General features: G+C 34.6%; 1 protein-coding gene across 5 annotated transcripts in view; it reads left to right on the top strand.

Annotated features, from left to right (window-relative positions):
• The window catches only part of LOC145293042 (leucine-rich repeat-containing protein 56-like), a 252,031-nt gene that overhangs the window by 203,891 nt on the left and 26,547 nt on the right, over positions 1-21,593 (top strand). For all 5 annotated transcript variants that reach the window (XR_013869644.1, XM_080139348.1, XM_080139349.1 and 2 more), the window contains 4 exons: positions 2,796-2,966; positions 7,621-7,757; positions 13,571-13,674; positions 17,816-18,178. Coding sequence is in view for 4 of the 5 variants with exons in the window: in XM_080139348.1 (XP_079995474.1) it covers positions 2,796-2,966; positions 7,621-7,757; positions 13,571-13,674; positions 17,816-18,178 (775 nt within the window). In the remaining variant the exon portion in view is untranslated. The remainder of the gene's footprint in view (positions 1-2,795; positions 2,967-7,620; positions 7,758-13,570; positions 13,675-17,815; positions 18,179-21,593) is intronic.

Here is a 21,593-nt window from a genome sequence, read left to right on the forward strand (position 1 = left end):
GAGGATCTTCTGAACAGGGACACCACTCCAGAGATGGAGGCCCTTGAAAAACTCCCTCAACAGCCCATAATTGAGAGCATGGGAGAACCACCCAGTCTGGAAGAGGTGCGGGATGCAATTAGGAAGATGAAAAACAACAAGGCGGCTGGTTCTGACGGCATCCCAGCAGAAGTCCTGAAGAAAGGCAGGCCTGATCTTCTCAGACACATCCATGCCCTGCTGCTCAAAATATGGGAACAAGAGAAAATCCCTGCACAACTTAGAAATGCCTTAGTTGTCTCCATCTTTAAGAAGGGAGACAAGGCAAACTGTGGGAACTACCGGGGCATTTCTCTCCTCTCTACCACAGGGAAAGCCCTTGCAGAAACCATCCTTCACGAGTCCCAAAGTGGCTTTCGCCCAAATAGAGGCACGATGGACATGATCTTCACTGCTCGTCCAAGAAAAGTGCAGGGAGCCAAATTTACCATTATACATGGCTTTTATAGACCTTACTAAAGCCTTTGACTCTGTGAACCGTCAAGTCCTTTGGCTGGTTCTTGCAAGGTTTGAATGCCCAGAGAGGTACATTCGGGTACTGAGACTGCTGCATAACAATATGTCAGCTACAGTCCTCAGTAGTAGTGGAGATGAAACAGAGCCCTTCAGGGTTGACACGGGAGTGAAACAGGGATGTGTCATTGCCCCAACCCTTTCTCCATCTTCATTACTGCTATCCTCCATCTCACGGACAAACATCTTCCCCGTGGAGTTCGGATTGTGTACAGAACTGACGGGCGACTTTTTAACATCAACAGATTTAGGGCCAAAGGTCGAATGAACACCATATCCATTATGGAGCTACAGTATGCAGATGATAACGCCCTTGTAGCCCTCTCAGAAGAGGACCTACAGTGTACACTGGTTGCCTTCATGAGGGCGTACAAACAGCTAGGACTAACAATCAATATAAAAAAAAACTCAAATCCTCCATCAATCACCACCAAACAGTACTCCAGTCTCATCCCCAAACATCTCCATCGACAACGCTAAACTGGAAAATGTGGACCACTTCCCATACTTAGGCAGCATCCTATCATCAAAAGCCAACATAGATGATGAAATACAACACCGTCTAAGCTGTGCCAGTGGGGCTTTCTCAAGGCTAAGGAAGAGAGTATTTGAGAACCGTGACCTTCTGGCAAAGACCAAAATCATGGTATGCAAAGCTGTCTTGCTGCCCACTCTTCTCTATGGATCGGAGACCTGGACCACATACAAGAGGCACGTAAAAACCCTAGAGACGTACCACCAAAGATGCCTCCGAAAAATCCTCAGAATCAGTTGGAAGGACCGACGCACCAACACCAGTGTTCTGAGTGAGGCTGACATTCCTAATATCACCGCTACTGTTGCTCAACGCCAGCTCAGATGGACTGGTCATGTTGTCTGAATGCCAAATCTCCGCCTCCCAAAACAGATTTTCTACTCTCAGCTTGTTGAGGGAAAGCATGCCCAGGGTGGCCAAAAGATGAGGTATGAGGACAACATCAAAGTAAATCTAAAGCGGTTTCACATGGACCTTGAGACATGGGAGGACGTGGCTGAGAGCAGGTTGGCATGGAGGAGCGCTGTCCACGAAGGTGCTGCGCTTTATAGCAGTGACCTAAATCAAGCTGCTGAGGATAAACGCAAGCACAGAAAGGACAGATTATCAACCAGACACACCCAACCCCACTCCACCACCACTACCTTTATCTGCCCAAATTGCACAAGAAAAATTGGATCTAGGATTGGGCTCTATGCTCACCTGAGGACCCACAGAAGCCACAACGGAGGACAGTCTTACTCGGACACGAGTGACCGCCGATGATGATGATTCATTTATTTTCCAAATCAATCATAGATGCAAAGCAGTAAAATAGACTTGCTGTTTAAAATAACCGGGATGGTAGAAGTCTTTGATATTTCGAAAATATAACTTCTTTTTCAGAAAGAAAGGGACAAAAAAAAAAATGTTATTAAAAAACAAAATGGAAAATATAGTAAAATCAGAACTAGAAAATTTTCCGATACATTCAATATTTTCCATTTCTGTTTGTTGAAATTTCGTTTGTCCATTTTTGTCCATACATCACATCATTTTAATGCTTGTTTCTCTGCATTGCTATAGCCTTCTTATACTCTTCCATATTTATTTACCAGCAATGCTTCAAGCAAACTACCTTTCTCTCTTACTAAGCTTATTTGTTTAAATATAAATCCACTTTTATTGGAAGAGAACACTGAAACAAAAAAGAGTTGATAGGTTGGCTTTTTGGTAAAGATGTAAAATAATTTCAGGTTTTAAGTTTATTTTTGCCCCTCGCTACCATGATAATGACGAGAGGGAGGGAGGGAGGGAACGAGAGAGAGAGAGAGAGAGAGAGAGAGAGAGAGAGAGAGAGAGAGAATGCCAGTCTGTTAACATTGGTGGTTAGACTCAAACTGTTTGGATTTTGCATACATCAAGCTGTGGGCAAAAATAAGCAACTTTCCAGTGTGCATATAAGTGATGGGCTAATCGTCTGTGTATTAATGCACCAACCAAATGACAACTCATCATAACACAAGATATTACACGTACATACAAAGAAAAATAAATCTCTCCTATAACTGCTACAATATAATAAAAAAAAAACTGCTTATCATAAGAAACCGAGTTTAATCAAGCAAAATTTTATATTCCTAGCTTAGTGTTATCTGCTACTTTTTTTTATAAAAAAAACTTATAAAATGATTACAATAAACAGATTTTATAATTTTTCTATTTGCAGATCAGTCTTTCTTCATGAGCTTCCGTCCAGCCACAGGCATAAAACCTTATTCTCCTTTGCATCCGTCTACAGCAGTGCGTCCTTTTTCTTCCAGAACACGCCCGAAGACATCGGCCTCTAAGAATGAAATTCTTCGGCCTTTTTCTGCAATGGCTAGTATACAATCTGAAGGTAAAAAGAACTGCATTGCTTGGGGTTTCATTTTTTTCCTGATGTGTGGAGTTTCAGATCATACAATAACGAGGTAATTGTAAATATGCAGTGTGCAGCATGTTTTGCTGGTGCATATGAATGGCAGATGTTGCAGTGATGGATGCTTGCCCAAGGGAAGAGAGGGGGAGAGCACAGAGAACTGAAAATATCTCTTGCCAGAGGTCAATCACCCGAGAGATACTTATATTGTTTAAAAAATAAGTACCTCATTGAATGAGAAAGTCATGCTGTGATTGGCCTTTGTGAGAAAATCAATATCCAGTCTTATCAGCAGATAAGCCTCTAGGCAGCCAATTAATGGCCATTAACAAGAGACTGGAATCAGTTAGGGGCAGAAAATATTCCTGCAGATAAGAAGGAAGGAAAAACAGTCAAGAGAAAGAGGAGTAAAAGTGGGAGTTGGAGCTGAACGTTTTGAAGTAGGCAGTTTTTTTTTTTCTGAGAGTTCCAGGCAGTTTGGTCAATATGCCTTACCAAGCAGATTTGATCCTTTAGGGCTCCTAGCCAAAAAACTGTGTAATGGAACATGTGTTTCGATCTGGTTAGACAATAATTTGCAAGTCTGCCATTTAACCTTAGGGAAGTAAGTACTACTTATAATATCACCCCCACCAAAACATCATTATTTGTTTATTAATTGGGCTTGTGATTTTTTATTTTGGAGGGAGACTTCCTTTGTTGCAAGGCTGACTGGATCAGACAATAATTTTGGATCGTCACAACAAATAGGGCGATCACAATTAGTGCAGAGAATGTACAAGGCCATGTTCATAGTGGTAAACCATTGGTTGATTTAGCCACGTGGTCATTCATAAAAACAGGATTCAAAGTTCACTTCCTCTTTTGTCCTTTTTTGGTTGCCCAATGAAGAAGCAACATGTTTGTCAAATCTCTCTTTCTTTCTGAGTCTTTCTGGTCACCAGAGAGACAACATTAGTTTGTCCACTACTGTTTAATTCAAACCAGCTCTGTAAACTGGAGTTGTCTTCTTAGTATCAGACCAGTTCAGTTGAGGCACCTCTCACACACTTATATGGTTAGTTGTTTGCTATGACTATGCCAGTTATATTCAATGTGCCTCTATACATATTGATGACTCTAATGTATTCTTCTCCTTCTTTGTTTGTCTTTGAAGTATGTCATCATACAGGTGGAACGATAAAGTTGTCGCTCTAAAAGAAAGCAACACTACAGCTTTATTTTAAAACTTTTATTGAAAAAAATCAATTCAGGTAACTTGATTATGTAGTAGAGCTGACATCTATTCAATGTAGTCACCTTCAGCTTCAGTCACTGCCTCTGTATGGGTCCGGTACTAGCAGCATGCCTTTTCTACAAGCGCACATCCAAGTACACTTTGGTGTTGAATTTCAAGGCGACTTCGAAGATGTGAGGTGGCATGATGTGGCCTTCACTTGAAACCAAACCAAAGACAATAACCGTGGCCGGAAATTTTGTTTTCATCTCCCTGGGCATGTCCCTGTTATTTGTGGCAATCCAGCGATGCATTTTGAGGGTGCTGGCAATGGTCCTGTTGTCATAACTTGGATTGGTAGAGAACATGAGTTGTACAGTGGCGCATCTCTGATCTTGCTCGTTGAACATTGTGTCACTTTCAGACATGACAGAAAGCTCCTATTGCTCTTGGGGTCTGTACACAACTGGCCAACTAGTAAATCGGCTGCAACAAAAAAAAAAGAAAAAAAAAAGAACACCAGTTTTCATCATACAGAAATTGAATCCTGTCGTTTTATCTAGGGCGACAATTTTATCATTCCATCCCGTACAACTATTTCCCACTTTTTTTTACCTTCAATATCCATTATTGCTGCATTCTGCAAGATCCTTCAAGCCGCACTGGTTCCACAATATAAGGCAGACAAGGTAATGTTGGATTGCATAGTCCTCTTCTACACATTCACAAATAGTTGGTTCAGTTTTGTATTGTCATTTGGCCATAGCAACTTTTGATCACACCATTCGTTCAAGGGTGCTTCTTAACGGAGGGAGGGAGAGCTCCAGAAGAGGAGATTCCTGCTCCGAATCAAGCCAAAATCTCTATGTATTATAAAGTTTTGGCTTATATTTGCATATTTAAGTGTATTACTTATTAACATAAATGCATCTAATTCTATTTTTATAAGTAGTTTTTTTTTTGTCATTTTTTATTTTAACTATTAATTAGTGTTGGGATGATTAATTAATATCAGAATTGAAATTGGAAAAATCTGAACTTTTGGAGGTATCGGAATCAGTATTGGAATCTGAAAAATTTGTGCTTATTTTCTAATGCCAAAAACGATTCCTTTAATTGTCTTTTTTTTTATTATTTGATTTTGTTTAAAGCCAAATCTTCCACTGCTGATAGTAACGATAAAATGATATTTATTTTAAACTACCATTAAAACAAAAATCTATAGATCACCCCACTACAAGTGTATTTTTATGTTTGAAAAAATATCTGCACATTTAATGTGTCATTACAGTAATCGGGAAAAATTAACAACTTTTTAGTCAAATATTGAGAGATTTATAAAGAATTGGAATCAGTAATTTTATTGGAATCGGGAATTCAGTATGGAATTGATAATTATATTGGAATTAGGAAAAATATTGGAATCGTCCTATCACTATTATCAAAACATAGGAGCAGTTCAGAAACTGATGATGCTTAAATAAGAAAAAAGTTATATTTTTAACTCTTGCTCTGGAAAAAAAAGTTATTTTAATAAAATAAAAGTTGAATTCTTTTATATAACAGTCATGCATGAGAAAATTAACGTTTTCCTTCGATTAATGGATTTAACTTTTGTCTTAAACTTTAATTTAAAACCCCAATTTTTTTTTAACAGGTCATTTAAAGGTTTTAAAGTCACTCTCAGTTTTTGGAATTTACTGTTAGTAAAAGCACATGTTAGCTATTTTTATCGATTAATAATAGTATAGAGCAGAAGCGCTTTTTTAAAAATCCCCTAGGTGGATAGAATGAAAGTTTTAGCTTCTTTATAGGAAAGTTCATTCTCTTTAATGGTAACAAGAATAATTCAGAGGAGATAATTCGGAAAAATGTAAGGAAGATCACCGAGACAATTCTACCATTACAATAGACTAATAATAGATTAAATAATTGCAGTTGTTAACCAATTTTTTGTTTCACGCATACAAAACCATGACCAAAGAACAGAAAACAACTCCAAGAATACAAAAATATCTACAGAGCCAGTATCTTTTTTCTTTTCTTTGCCAAGACAACAGGCAACATGCCTGACAACGGTTGAAGGCTACACCGACCGAAATGTTGCACAAATAACACTCAAGATGAGAACAATAGTCTGATCAAAACAAGTAATATAATCGATTAAATAGTTGATTTGATTTTTTTTCAATGATTAAATTAAAGTTTTATTGGATGTTCTGCTGAGTCAGCAGGCTGAGAGCAGGCTCAAGACATTGCCTCGAATAATGTCGATGGTATAGTATACCATTAATGGACCACGGCAGTTGAAGAAGTCTCACATGGCAGGGCTAATCACTTCACTCATGTTGGGATGATTAATTGGAATCAGAATTAGAAACCATAAAAATAAGAATTTTGGCAGGTATCGGAATTGAAAAATTTGTGTCTATTTTCCGATACCAAAAATGATCCCTTTAATTCTTTTTTGCTAATTTGTTTTTTGCTTAAAACAAAATTTTCAATAGCTTGTACTAATAATAAATTGATGAATATTTATTGATTTTAAACTACTAGTAAAACTAAAATATGTAGATGATCTTAAAGTGTACTTGTATGTGGGTGAAATATTTAGGGATTTTAAAAGAATCAGAATCGATAATTGCATTGGAATCAGGAGTCTAGAACAGAATCAGTAATAGTATCAGAATCAGGAAAAATATTGGAATTATCCCATCATTGGTCTTCATGGTTAGAATACAAATCTGTTGAGAAAACCGCCATATTTTAATTATTTGTGCATCCAGGGTTTGTTGTTTGTTGATTCCATTATTGCAATGCTGCAAAAATGTTTGATTTATTTATTAATAAAATTTTTTTTCAAGGTATTTCCAGGGTGTTAATGCCCAATTGCATACAAAAAAAACCCCCCAAAAACACAATTTAATTTTTATTTTTTCATTTACAATATGAGACTAAAGATAAAACAGATAAAATATTTTTCTATACTTTTATAAAAAGACTCTTAGTTTAAAGTGACGTGATTATGGATTGTTTCATAAGGGAAACCTATTATAGATGAGAAGTGGTTAAGAGACTAAATAAAATGGAAGTTTTCTTTTTGTCTTTTTCATAAAAGATGAAAAGAGATAAACTTAGCAACTAATATTGTTTTTCAATGAAAAAACAATATTAAAAAAAAAAAGTGCATTTTTTTTTTTGCAGACCAGAGTGCTATTTCTTTAGGGCATTGATTTTTCAAAACCCACTTTCCTATCCTTGTGTCACAACATTCTGCTGTGGGAAGAAAATAAACATTCCAAATAATATTTGTTTTAAACATTTTTAGTAAGAGTCAAATTTTGCTTACCCCCAAATTTGTTTTTCAAAAGAGATTCCTTATTTAACCTTTATGATTCTTCTTTTTTTTCTATTCAGAATTGCACCCAACAACAGACTCGGTCAGTGAACTAACAGATGGTTCTGTCGTTTGTGGAAATCCTACCAGAGCTCTCCTTTCTCGAAGTAAACAGAAAACTGCGCCTCCAGGAGATCCGAAACCTCTTTTCCCTCAGGTGAATATTCAGATCTACAAGGATGCATCATTGAATCCCTGGCAAAAGTGCATTGAGAATGGTGGTGACTATGTAGAAAAATAAATTCTGGAACACAAAAGGTTGCTTGCTTTAATGGTATCACTATCACTCCCATCTTTGTAGCTCTTTAACTATTTGAGTTAAAAAAAATAGGAGGCTTTACTTTTGGAACAACCTTTGTCATTTAATTTATAATTTGATATTGAGATTATCATCTAGAAGTTTTGTTAACTTGGAGCACAGGATGGAGCAAATGTTAGTGCAATGTTAGTGCAATGTTAGTGCAATGTTAGTGCAATGTTAGTGCAATGGCATAGAAATAAAAAATATGAGAATGATACGACGGATGTGTAATTTGAGTGTAAAAGACAGAATATGATCTGATGAGTTCAGAGAAAAATTAAATCAGGACCGTATAGGGAGGTGTGTACAGAAGAGTAGACTTCTATGGTATGGCCACATTGAAAGAATGGATGAGAGTTCTTGAGTTAGTAGGTTAGTACACCCAAGAGATATCGCGATTTATAGATAAACAAAATTATATAGAAATCGGTTAGTTTTCAGAAGGTTTTATAAAAATCCAAGGCATCAATTTTTTTTTAATAAGCATAAGTATCAATTTTAGCCATTTTAACCTGAAAGGCACCCCTAGCTAGACAACCGGAGTTTTCCTTGAAAATCCGTGCTGTTACTTTTTACTCATAATATGTTTAATGTTTGTGCAAAATTTTAAAAAATTCCAAGGCGTAGTTATTGAGAAAAGTGTGGACAGACGAACGGACGAATGGAAGAATGGACAAGGGTGAATTTACAGGTCCACCCTCCTTTTGTCGGGGACCAAAAAGTGACATGCACATCCCTTTGATATTGGATTCTATTTAATTCTAAAATTTACTTATTTCCCCAAACTCTGAATTGATCTTTATTTGCTGTTAACACCATAACACCATAATAACAAAATAAAAACAAGTATTGGTTTCTCCTTACGCGCATTCAGAATTTGCAGTCCTGAATATCTGGACGAAGAATTCAAATACCTCACAAACATTTTGAAAATCTTGCAATATCCGACATATCTCATATTGAATGCTAAGCGAAAATCCATGGAAATATTTTCCAGGATAAATAATCAAAAATCATATACACCAGACCTTTCATAAACAAACACCTTTTTTTTACCTACACACACCAATAATACAATAATTTGCAACACACTAAACAAACTAGGAATTCCAATCATACAAACCACATCACAAACTATAAGACAAATATTAAAAACTACAAAACATCTCCAAAACAAATCAGTTTCCAATGGAAGTATATACACTATTCCTTGCCAAAATTGCTATCATAAATATGTTGGTGAAACCCAGCGTAAATTGGAAAAAAGGCTCAGTGAACATAAAAGAAATATAAAAAATAGCAATTTTCTAAGTGCATTATTCTCTCATTCATTGCAGCATAATTACACCTTTGACTTTAAACTAGCAAAAATAGTTAAATTTATTTAAAATAAATCGCGCCAGAGACTTCTTGAATCAGCACTTATCGCAAATTCATGCACAATTAAACAATGTGGAGGTTTCTATAATGTAGCGCCATTAATAAGTAAACTTTTATTAAAAGAACATAATTTTATTGTAGACACAGGTTAACCTTTTCACACCATTCAAACATCTCCTATAATAATCTCAATCAATAAATTACATAAAAACACACTCATTTCATTTGTTACACACCTATATTGGAATTTTAACAGACATATTCTTTCCAGAAAGAATATTAACTGCGTCTATATCTTTTAAAAACATTAACTACTATATGACGTTATTAAAAAAATACTTCACTTCAACAATGCAAGCTCCCTTTCATTTTTGAATTTCTAACGCCTTTTTCCGTTTCTGAAATAGAACAGCGTCACACTTTGCACATGAAACATTTTCAAATATTTGTACTGGTGTTTTTCCTTCTTAATCTCAATTCACCCAGAGGAAGTTATATATATATATATATATATATATATATATATATATATATATATATATATATATATATATATATATATATATATATATATATATATATATATATATATATATTGTCATATATGCCTCCCCCGTTTGGGGATACAGAGGGCGCACATGTGACAATGGTAAAAAAAAAAAAAAAGGAAAAAGGATATGAAAGCAAAAGGAGGAAGGGATTCTTTTAAAAGGGTTTTCTTTAATAAAATATTTATTTCATGCTGACAAGTTCTCCGCATTGGGGTATAACTCATGTACGGTCTCATTGAGGTACATGTTTTCTTTCTATACAAAGCTTCTTTCTTAAAACTTTTATGAGACAAACGGGAATGAAGAATAAAAAATGGTCGAACACAACAAATATGAGAAATAACAGTCAACATAATTCAAACAATTTAAAATAAATTTATTAACAGGTGGGGAAAGAAAAAAATTTAAAGAAAATGAAACATTCAAAATACAGGATATGGGATATTCCTAACTATTATGAGCTGGACAAAAGTCCTGAAAATGGAAGAAAAAATAGCATAACTGGAAGTTATGTGACGAAACAAAAGAATCGGTTTTCAGTCTGAGAGGGGGGGAGGAGTCTGTTATAGAGAGATGAGGACAGTTCAAACATCAACTCGCAGTTTTTGTTCTGGTCTTTTTTTTTTTTTTTCACATTTTGTTTACGACGTATCTGTTGTTCTGTGTATGTTTCTTTGCTGTTATTCGTTTCAGTTTCCAAGATAACTATTCCAGTTTAGGGAAATCAGGCAGCTAGGCATTACATGGGCGAGCTCGCATCTGACCGGGATTTTTTCCTTCGTCTTTCTCACGCATGGGGAAACGTCATGGTCGCTGGCCAAGCGGTGAAGAAATGAGGCTGAGTTTTTGCTCGCCCTGCTTTCTTTTTCTCTGCCTCGCATTTCAATCAAAGAATAAATTTGACAAAATCCTTTTTTTTTTTCATTTTCTTGGCTGATGAAATACCCCTGATAGCTGAATCCTTGGCTTTTGGAACAGGATCACAATGTAGTATCTGTTCTGATGGTACACTTCACTTTTTCTATTTTTTGGTTAGTGGAGGAGAAATCCTTCATGATTGAGATAATTTCCACTTTTGTTCCCATCCAGAGTACTGCTCTCTGGGGAGTTGGATTTCCCACATAAAAACTGGACCCTATGGCCAATTCTGCCCCATGAGGAGGCAAGTAAATAGGGAATAGATATGATTGCATGATCTCATCCTTTCAGACTGACTTAGTAGCAGGATAAAAAAAAAAATGAATCAGTGGCCCTTGCTCAGTTTAAACAAATATTAAAATTTATTCTATCGCTAACACAACTAGGGAAAAATGACATAGCCATCCGTGACAATATATATATATATATATATATATATATATATATATATATATATATATATATATATATATATATATATATATATATATATATCAGAAAAGACATGAAAAAGATTGTGTGATGTATACTGTAAATATATTGTAATAGATTAAAGTCACATGTTCGTTTTTAGCACCATAAAAAATATCAAAATATATTTATTGATTTTAAACTTCCAGTAAAACTAAAATCTATAGTAGATCCTTCACAAGTGTATTTTTACGTTTGCGAAAATATATGCACATTTAGTATTTTACAGTAATCAAGAAAAAATAACAACACTACAGTTAAATATTTAGAGATTTATTAAAAATCGGAATCAGTAATTGTATCTGAATCAGGAATTTAGTATTGGATTCGGTAAAAAAAAAAAAAAAAAAGCAATGTTAGTGTCTGTCGTCATATCGGTTGTCAATAACATGTAAACACCCATTTCTTTGGTTTTCCTCCCTGCATTATTTACGAAAAAATATATACACATTAATGTGTTTTTATGGTAATCAGGAAAAATAGTAACTCTATAGTTAAATATTTAGAGATTTATAAAGAATGCAAACTCAGTATTTGTATTGGAACTAGGAAAAAATATTGGAATCGTTGCATCACTAATATATATATATATATATATATATATATATATATATATATATATATATATATATCAGAAAAGACATGAAAAAGATTGTGTGATGAATACTGTAAATATATTGTAATAGATTAAAGTCACATGTTCGTTTTTAGCACCATAAAAAATATCAGTTTGGAGCCTGGTTTGAAATCCTTTTGTTTATGATAACTTTTTAAAAACGCCCTAGCAGGACCTGTGTAAATTCTACAGCAGACTATTTCACATGTAATATATTGATGTCGGCATTCTGTGGATGTTCGGCATAAATGGAGACGCCCTGATATTATTGTAGCTCTTTTGTTAAAACTGCAAAAGTATTTATCTAAGTTAGCAGGGACGCCCGACGTAGCCCGGTCATAAAGTATGCTTAAATATGAGATTTTTAATTTATGCAGATTTCGTATATATTATTATAGAGTCAATTTTTATCGATTTTTATATACTATTAAGTTGTAATTAAAAATATAAAAAGTATATCCAAATGACTTGGCTGCATCAGCTCGGATTGAAACCGAAATCAAAGCTTATGAAGAAAAAAAAATATATGTATATTTATATATAACTTGACTTCCTTCAGCTATAATCGAAACCAAAACTTATGAAGAATTCTTGGTAAAATTATTTATAAAAAAAAATAGATGTCTTGAGTGCCATCAGCTATAATCGAAACCAAAACAAAAACTTATGAAAAATCATTGGTAAAATTATTAATTACAAAAAATGGAAGATCATAACAATTAAACGTCAGTCATTCAGAAGAAAAAAGATGTAAGCGTAATATACAAAATAACAACTGTTATCACATTAATATATGGATATTTAGTTTATTTGGTTAATGTTTTTTGTTGCATGATTTCTCGTTTGCAAGGAGCTTCACTTATTGCAGATTGAGTTATTTATTAATATCTTTTCATAGTAACTTCATTTTTTTTTTTTCACAAGGGAATCACCACTTATCAAGGCCCAGAGGCCACTCGAGGATAAGGGTTAAAGAGTGTACAGTGGTCAAAAGGACAATATCATAGTAATCATTAGAATTGTACGTTTGGTAAAATTGGATTACTTATTGTATGGAAAGCAGGTAAACGGAAGAGAGTTCCACAGGTGTGCAGTTTTAAGTAAGAACCTTTGTTCATGGAATCTACGTTTAGGTTTAGGCACAGATAAAGAGTGGAGGAAATTATTGATAGTGTTTTCAGCCAAATATTTTAATGTACTAATGGGTCACTGCCTATCTAGGCCCAAAGGCCACTTGAGGTTAAGGGTTAATGTGTTGGTTTGTCAGGTGGTCAGTGAGACTACATGGTGAAGATTGGCAACGATGATTAAAACTGTACAGAATTTTAGTATTTAAGAAGATGACTCAACTTAAATTTGTTTATATTGAACTTGAAAATGACCATCTTGTAGTCAGCTGGGAAGTAATTGTGTTCAATAAGCAGCTAGTTTTGGAAAGAAACTTTAATCATAGAAGTTCCGTTTAGTTCCTCAACCTTACAAAACTTCTCTTTACAATCAGGGTAAAAAGGTTTCTTTTATTTATTCTTTCTTTTTAAACAGTTTTTCTTATGAAAACAGTTTTCTTATTGAAAGATTTTTTGTATGAAAACAGTTTTTCTTATTTAAACATTTTTTTATCAAAACAGTTTTTCTTATTCGAACATTTTTGTATTAAAACATTTTTTCTTATCAAAATAGTTTGTTTTTATTTAAACATCTTTTCTTATTTAAATAGTTTTCTTATTAAACAGTTTAGTTTCACACCTGAACACACGTATGGCCCAGTTCCAACTGCTGATCAAGATCTGACAGAAGTTCTAGAACAATTACAACAGTGGAAAGTACAACATGAAAAGTAAGTGAATGAAGCAACTTTTTCATATTTCATAAAAAGGATAATGCACATTTGTCTTCGACATATCCTCCTCCTTCCCTCCTCCTACTCCACTCCCCCTCCTGTTCACACGAAATATATAATTATTTTACTAGGCTTAAACTAGTTTAGCTCTAAGTTTGTATTCGCAACTCCCATTCCTGCCCAGATCATTCAGTTCCTTGCTATATTTTGTCACGGTAAAACATCCTATCCTATTCTTGTCCTTCACCAGAAGCGGCTAGATGAGATGGAACTCCAGGATACAGCATTCTGTTTTTTTACAGAAGCCAGCTTACCAAACAACTTTCTTTACATTCTAGTGTTCCCTTTGAATAAAGTTGATTTATACTTTTGTGGAGATGTTGGCATTTCCCATAGAAGATGTTGACTCTATTTTTTTTATTCAATATTCAATTCCAGTCAGATACTACAGACACAGCTAACACTAACAAACGGCTTTCTTCATCCTGATATTAGACCGATTAAACATTAATCCTTTAATAAGATATTAAATATTAATCCTTTAATAAGATCCTCTGGCGAAAAAAATATGCATTTTATCTTAATCTGAAGAAGACAGAGACCATTAGTTCCTGCGCATATAATTCATCGATTTAGAAAATGAACGATTCAAGTGTCATGACATGATGCATCACCTTGAGACACACTATCTGCAGAACACTAAAATTGATCATCATAATTCAATCAGAAATTTGCATAAAAGTTTTCAATTTCATCCAAATAATTAATTTATGAACATTGTTGCATGAATAAAGATGAACTGTGCATTATAATTATCTGAATAATGTTTTCTTTTTTATCTGGTAAGGAGGACATAGTTATATCATGGAACTATTTGCATACGTGAAATAACTGTAACTCATTGACGTAGGAATGAGGAAAATTGGTCTTGGACGCTTGGACATTGATTAAACAACACATGCATCGTCTCTTATATATATATATATATATATATATATATATATATATATATATATATATATATATATATATAAATCTTTAATCATATAACAATGTCTCTATTACAATTTACTACACCCTGATAAAACAACATTATTACAATGATGACATGATTGTTTCTTAAGATCAGATTTTTATTATGTGACTTAATTGAAATGTATTAAAATTTTGAATAACTTGATTATGATACACTAATAGGGTATTTATTTGCTTCCCCACCAAGCAAATTAAGCACAAGGCCAATTTTTAATGTGAGGAGTTTAGGGGAAATGGGGACCAACTCCCCGGTGAGTAGGGGAGCTGGATAGTGATAATTGGTATGAAGGGTTTCCCCTACATTGACCTATAACTTATATGTGGGGTTGCCCCCACATATGGTTTTTGTTTGCAGTATCTGCTGGAACAGATGGTATTTATTTGCTCCCCCACTGAGCAAATTAGGCACAAGGCCGATTTTTAATGTGAGGAGTGAAGGGAGGGGGAAGGGGAAAAGGGGACCAGCTCCCGAGAGGTGGGAAATGGGAGCTGGTTAAAGGTCAGACATGTGGGGTTGCCCCCACATCTGGTCTTTGCTAGTCATAGCTAGTCATAGCTTGCAGTATCTGCCGGAACAGATACTACACTTTGATCTTGGCCCGAAGACCAATAATAGTGGTAGCCAGCTTTGCATGAGGATGTTTGGCACAATAAAATATCAGTAAATGATGAATTTTCGAATAAATAATTTATTTGGATAATTTAGTTATAAAAATATGCCATTATCACTCATTATGAACGCAAAGTCAAAGAAATATCCATTTCAACCACTCTTGTGATAAAAAGTTGTGATATTTTAATCGCAATTTTTATATACATAGATTAATTTTGAATTGAAAGCCATGTTTAATTTCAGTAGAGTTTTCAGTGGGTAACTAATCTGTATACATCCTGGAGATGAAAAAGAGTTTTCGGTGGGTAGCTGATCTGTATAAGTCTTGAAATTTAAAAGTTTGCAGACAAAAAAGCAAAGATCTTTCTCGTGTGGACACGAAAAATTATGTGCAGGAATTCTAAGAGATTCAATATTTTTATGGAATGATTCCACTTTCTGATTGGTTGCTAGTAGAATGTGGCTCCATTTGATTGGTCAGTTCCTATTGCCAGTGTCTATAAGTAGAACCTTCTAATTTTCTTTAATCATATCCTTATATTATCTGAAAAACATAACAAAAGATGACGGAAATCTGCTCATAAGCAGATTATGCTTATCTGTGCTCTCAAACAAAGTATTTGTCATCGCAACTGCATACATATTGGAGTTTCTTTTTGATTGAAAGTTTCGGCTTTATATATAAGTTACAAGTTTTTCCTTAAATTGTCATCGCGAAAAAAGGAAATAATATAGATCTGATATGTATGTGCAAATGTATTAAAAAGAAAGAAGATAATGCTACAAGGGCAATTGAAACGCGACGGATTTTCACGAGATCAGTATCGTTTTGAAGCTCTAACCTTCAGATGACAAATATCGAAAAATTAGCTAAAACATTAATTACTTTACTGGGCACTTTACTACAAGGAGGGGTCGCTTTTTTCAACAATATTTTCGAAAATCATCCCTTCTTTTCGATTTACTAGCCTTAATTTAAACCTTCACCATTTCTGGTTTGGTGATGGACGCAATGGTAAAGACTTCATGTTTTTTTTTTTTTTTCACATTCTTTTTCTCCTTCGTGGTATGGGTTCAAGCCTGCCTACCTACTACCACTTTTTTTTTTGCTCAGCACACATCTCCAAACACCCGGGCAATGCCGGGCACCCAGGTTAGTTATGAATAAAGGGCAAAGATGAAAAAGGTCCTATGACACAGTGCAGTATGGAAACACATAATGGGCAACTTAGGGACATTTCAAATGAGAAACCTATCTTTATCTCCCTCCTACAGCAGGAAAATGTGTTGGGAAAGTGGGATTTAAAAAGTCAGGCTCTAGAGAAAGATCAGTTTGGCCTGCAAAATATACCTGGGTAGCCCTTAGAGGCGTTACCCGGTAAAGGCACCTCAGGTGGTAGCAATAAACTAACTCCCTCTTCAAAGGTTGAGAAGGCAATACCTTGGAGAGTGGACCTCCTAAAACTGCACAGAACTAAGACCATACCTCAGCCAATAGGCCACCTCAACAATGACCTTGACTTTATGTGGCTTTGGAATTGAGAGATCCCTACCACACATAAAATTGTTCCTGATATATGCGCTGATTCCATGTCCATGGTAATCTTGAAGATTGTGTTTAAAGGTCATGTCAGAATAACCCGGAAGATTTTTGAAGTGATTACTAGAGCAGAAACAACAAGTCAGACTCCAATGTTAAAAAAGAAGCTCACATTATAGGGATCAATAATTATTTGTAGTTACACTTTAAGAAGGTTTTTCTGTTCTGCGCTTTTTGATGTTTTGTTACTGTTAAAAACAGGCAAAAGTTATATCCCATTTACTTAAAATTAGTGCTTTATGATAAATTGATGGTTGAATATGGTTAAATTTCTACTCATTTTTGAATTAAATACTAATCACTATTAATCCACATTAATCCCTAACTGTACATTGTGTGGATACTATAATATTTAGTTAGTTACACCTTATCACTACAAAATATCCATAAAAAATTTCAGCCAGATAATCCAGTAGTTTCCAAGAAAACTTCTGGAATAAATTTAGAAGTGTGGTGACTAATCCCTATTAATCCATAACTACACATCGAACGGATACCATTCATTGTGGCTCATCATAACAAATGACTATACAAAATTTCAGCCAGATCAGCTTAGTAGTTTTTGAGACAACTTCTAGAGTAAATGTTGTATTGTGGTGATTGATCCCTATTAATCTCTATTAATCCCTAACTGTGTATCGATTGGATACCCTAATATTTAGTTTGCTGTGCCTTATCATAACAAAGATCCATATAAGATTTCATCATCAATTGCCCCAGTAATTTCTGAGAAAAAGTGGAATGGAGAGACAGACAGAAAGACAAAGAGAAATATAATATCGATTCAACTGATTTAAACTTGAGTTAATGTTTGTAGATTATTATTTAACAAGTTCACGGATTAATTCAATTCTTTCAATATTTTTTAATTTTTTATTTTATTTTGAAAGACGTTTGAAAGAGATTGCGGATTCATGGGCGCCACAAGTATTGAAAATTGATCCAGGAGAATATGTTGAGGAATCTGATGAGGAACAGGATCTGGATGATGAGGACGATATCTTTTTGTGTGAAGAAACAATTTCAACTTTATCAAATACAAAAGCCCATGGCCGTGAGTCGGAGAAACTAAATGAAGCTTGCAAAATCAAAGAGACATCTTACGAATATGATGACGGTGAATTAGTGAATGCTGAAATGGATGACCAGGCAAGAAATCTGGAACCTTTCCCACCTTCAAGACCACCAATGTCACCTCCGCTTGCTTGCCGTTCAAAAATGCTGAAGCCTCAATCAATGCTGCCTAATCGAAGGTAATTCTTTTTAATTTATTTGTTTGTGTTCAATAGACAGAGATGTAAAATATATCACATTATGTTTTCTGTCTGAGATGATTTTGGTTGCTAGAAATAGCAGCAACAGTGAATGTTTTTTATGTATCAACTCTCAATTCAACAAAGCCTGAAATTAGCAGTTTCTTTCAATGCAAGAATATTCAGTCCCGAAATTTAACATGTACTATAAAAACTCCAACACAGTATTTCTCTTTCTCCTCATGAGTACAAGACATGCTGTCTAGGTTCCTTGGCGCAAAAAGTCTTCTGCAAGTAGCACACACATGAACTACTAAACATAGCGGTAATATGTATACACAAGGTTAATCAAACTCTCGTACTTATTTGATGGTTTTCAATGAAAATTTCATATTAAATATCAAGTAGAAACGGAATAATTAAAAAAAAATTGATGTGTATGGGGTTAAGTTGTATTTGCATACTGGAAATGGTATGAATAACCCTTGAACATCGAATGCATTTGAAATACATTATTTATTTGAACATATAGAATAAATGGAAATGTTTATAACGGACGGAAGAGTAAACGATATTTGGCAGCGGCCATATTGTCCAGCGTCTCTCCTTTTGTCTCCTAATGACTTTCGATGGAAGGGAGATAACTCTGCATTTATTCATTTATGAGTTATCTCTCTTTGACCATCTAACAAAAATAAAAATCGATTTTATTTTTAAATTAAAATAGACTGCTTCTTTTGTACCAAAAGGTCATAAACAACGTTTTAAGTTTAATTAAAATTGATACATGATCCCACACTAAAAACAATTTGAATTAAAAAAAAATAATCGATGTTTTGAATTTTTTACTTGATATTTTAATATGCAATTTTCACTGAAAATCATCTAATAATTCGAACTAGCGGGACCTGTGGAAATTCCAAAACAGACTTTTTCATATGTAATATATTGATGTTGGCATTCGGTGGATGTTCAGCATAAATGGAGATACCTTGATATTATTGTAGCTCTTTTGTTTAAACTGCAAAAGTATTTCTCTAATCAGGACGCCTGACGTACCTCGGTCGTAAGATACATTTAAATATGATATTTTAATTTTTGCAGATTTTGTATAGTTTATAGAGTCAATTTTCTATCGATTCTTATATATTACTAGCCTGGATGCCCGGCGTTGTCCGCGTGTTTGGAGTTGTAAAAAAAAAAAAGAACCTGTGACGCGAAAGCAGAAAAGAAAGTGAAAGAAAATCTGACGTCTTACCCCTACTCTATGACACGACTGGAAATGTAAAGCGTTCAAATGTGGGGTAAAACCAGCTCTCCCAAAAAAGGGTCACTGTGGCAGTATGCAAATAAATAATAATTGTTGTTCCCCTACATTAACCAAGGAGCAATTACAGAGCAGATACTATCTGGCCAGAAGGCCAGGCGTTTGCGTTTGAATAATTTCACTTTATTTATATAAAAAAGAGAAACAAACAGCCGACATGAGGAGACGGTGGGAATTTTTTAAAACTCGATCAAAAAAATGAAATAAACCGTGTCCGTTTGGGAATCTAAGATACTATGATCTAGTAAATTTAAGAAAACTTCTGGAATCTAACCGACGCGAGAACCCTGATGCAAAAGCCCTTCGTAGACATACACAAACGGTTGTGCCTATTTTGCATTTTATTTATTAGACTAGCCTGGGTGCCCGGCGTTGCCCGGGTGCTTAGAGGTGTGTGTTGAGCAAAAAAAAAAAAAGTGGTAGTAGACAGGCTCGAACCCATACCGCGAAGGAGAGAAAACATGAAAAAATGTAACATCTTTGCTGTTGCGCCCATCGCCAAACCAGAAATGATGAATGTTTAAATTAAGGCTAGTCAATCGAAATAAGGGGATGACTTTTCAAAAATATCAGCAAAAAAAGAGAGTGAAGGAATTAATGTTTTTAGCCAATTTTTCGATATTTGTCATCCGAAGGGTTGTGCTTCAAAACAATACCGTTCTTGTGAAAATCCTTCACCTCTGTCAAAAATTTTAGGCTGACATACATACATGCGTACATACATTTAAACAGACTGGTCAGATCTATATTATAGACTAGCGAGGGGTACCCGGCGTTGCCCGGGTGTTTAGAGGTGTGTGTGGAAACTCCGGCGGTGGGTGGGTGGGGGGTATGGTTAAAAAAAAAAGTAAGTATGAGGATCGAATCCGAACCCTTGAGGCAAAGTTGTAAATTAAAGTGTGAAAAAAAAAAAACGTGCGACGTTAACCATTGCCCCACTGCGATATGCTAACGGAAACATGTTTGAATTTATTTAATTACTTGGATTTGGCAGGTTCCCGTTTTAATGAGTTAATGAGGTCAAGTTTGACTGCAGAATAGTATTTTCCCAAGATGTTATAGGAAAAAGACTAACTAAATGTTGAATATTTATCTTCCTGAAATCGAGCAAATTAAATAGACAGGCGAGCTTCGTTGTTAACTCTGAGATATTACGATTTATATGTGATATAAAAATTTTTAAAATGTTGTGAAGCGAGCGACCGCTTCTCTGAAAAAAGCCTTTTGTAGACATACAGAAAAAGCGAACACACATACATATATACATACATTTTCGCTTTTATATTTATAGATAAAGTTGTGATTTTAAAAATAAAAAAAATATATCCATACGACTTGAATGCATCAGCTTGAATCAAAACAAAAACTTATGGAGAAAAAAAAAAAAAATATATATATATATATATAGCTATAACTTGAGTTCCTTTAGCTATAATCGAAACTGAAACCAAAACTTATGAAGAAAATATATATATACTCGCATTTCAGCCCGACGTTGCCCGGGTATTTGGAGGTGTATGTTGCGTTAAAAAAAAAAAAAGTGGTAGTAGGAAGGCAGGCTCGAACCCGTATCGCAAAGGAACAAAAGAACAGGAAAAAAACCTGAGTTTGTGCTGTTCCGATCACCGCGAAACCGGAAGTGACATAGGTTTAAATTAAGGCTAGACAATCGAAAGGAGAGGATGACTTTCGAAAATATCGGCGAAAAAAGCGACCCCAAGTTGAAAGTGCCCAGTTGAAGGTGAAGATATTAATGTTTTTAGCCAATTTTTCGATATTTGTCGTCTGAAAGGTCGAACTTCAAAATGATACTGATCTTGTAAAAATCCATTGCCTCTGTCAAAAGTTTTAGGCAGTCATGCAAACATACATACATACATTTATATATTGGTAACTGAAAATTCTCGATGCAAACTGATCAAAAAGCTTGCCCTATCTCTGAATACCCTTTATGTAAAATTTCAAATGTTTAGACCAAAAATTGTCTGAGTAATTTGGTAGAGACCGCAAAAGTCACATTTTTAAAACTTTGATCACTATTATGCCCCCTTAACATTTATTGTTTTGGGCTCAAATCAAGTTATTAAG

Source organism: Euprymna scolopes, chromosome 14 (assembly GCF_053919585.1).
Source record: "Euprymna scolopes isolate OS-2025 chromosome 14, ASM5391958v1, whole genome shotgun sequence".
Classification (NCBI taxonomy): domain Eukaryota; kingdom Metazoa; phylum Mollusca; class Cephalopoda; order Sepiida; family Sepiolidae; genus Euprymna; species Euprymna scolopes.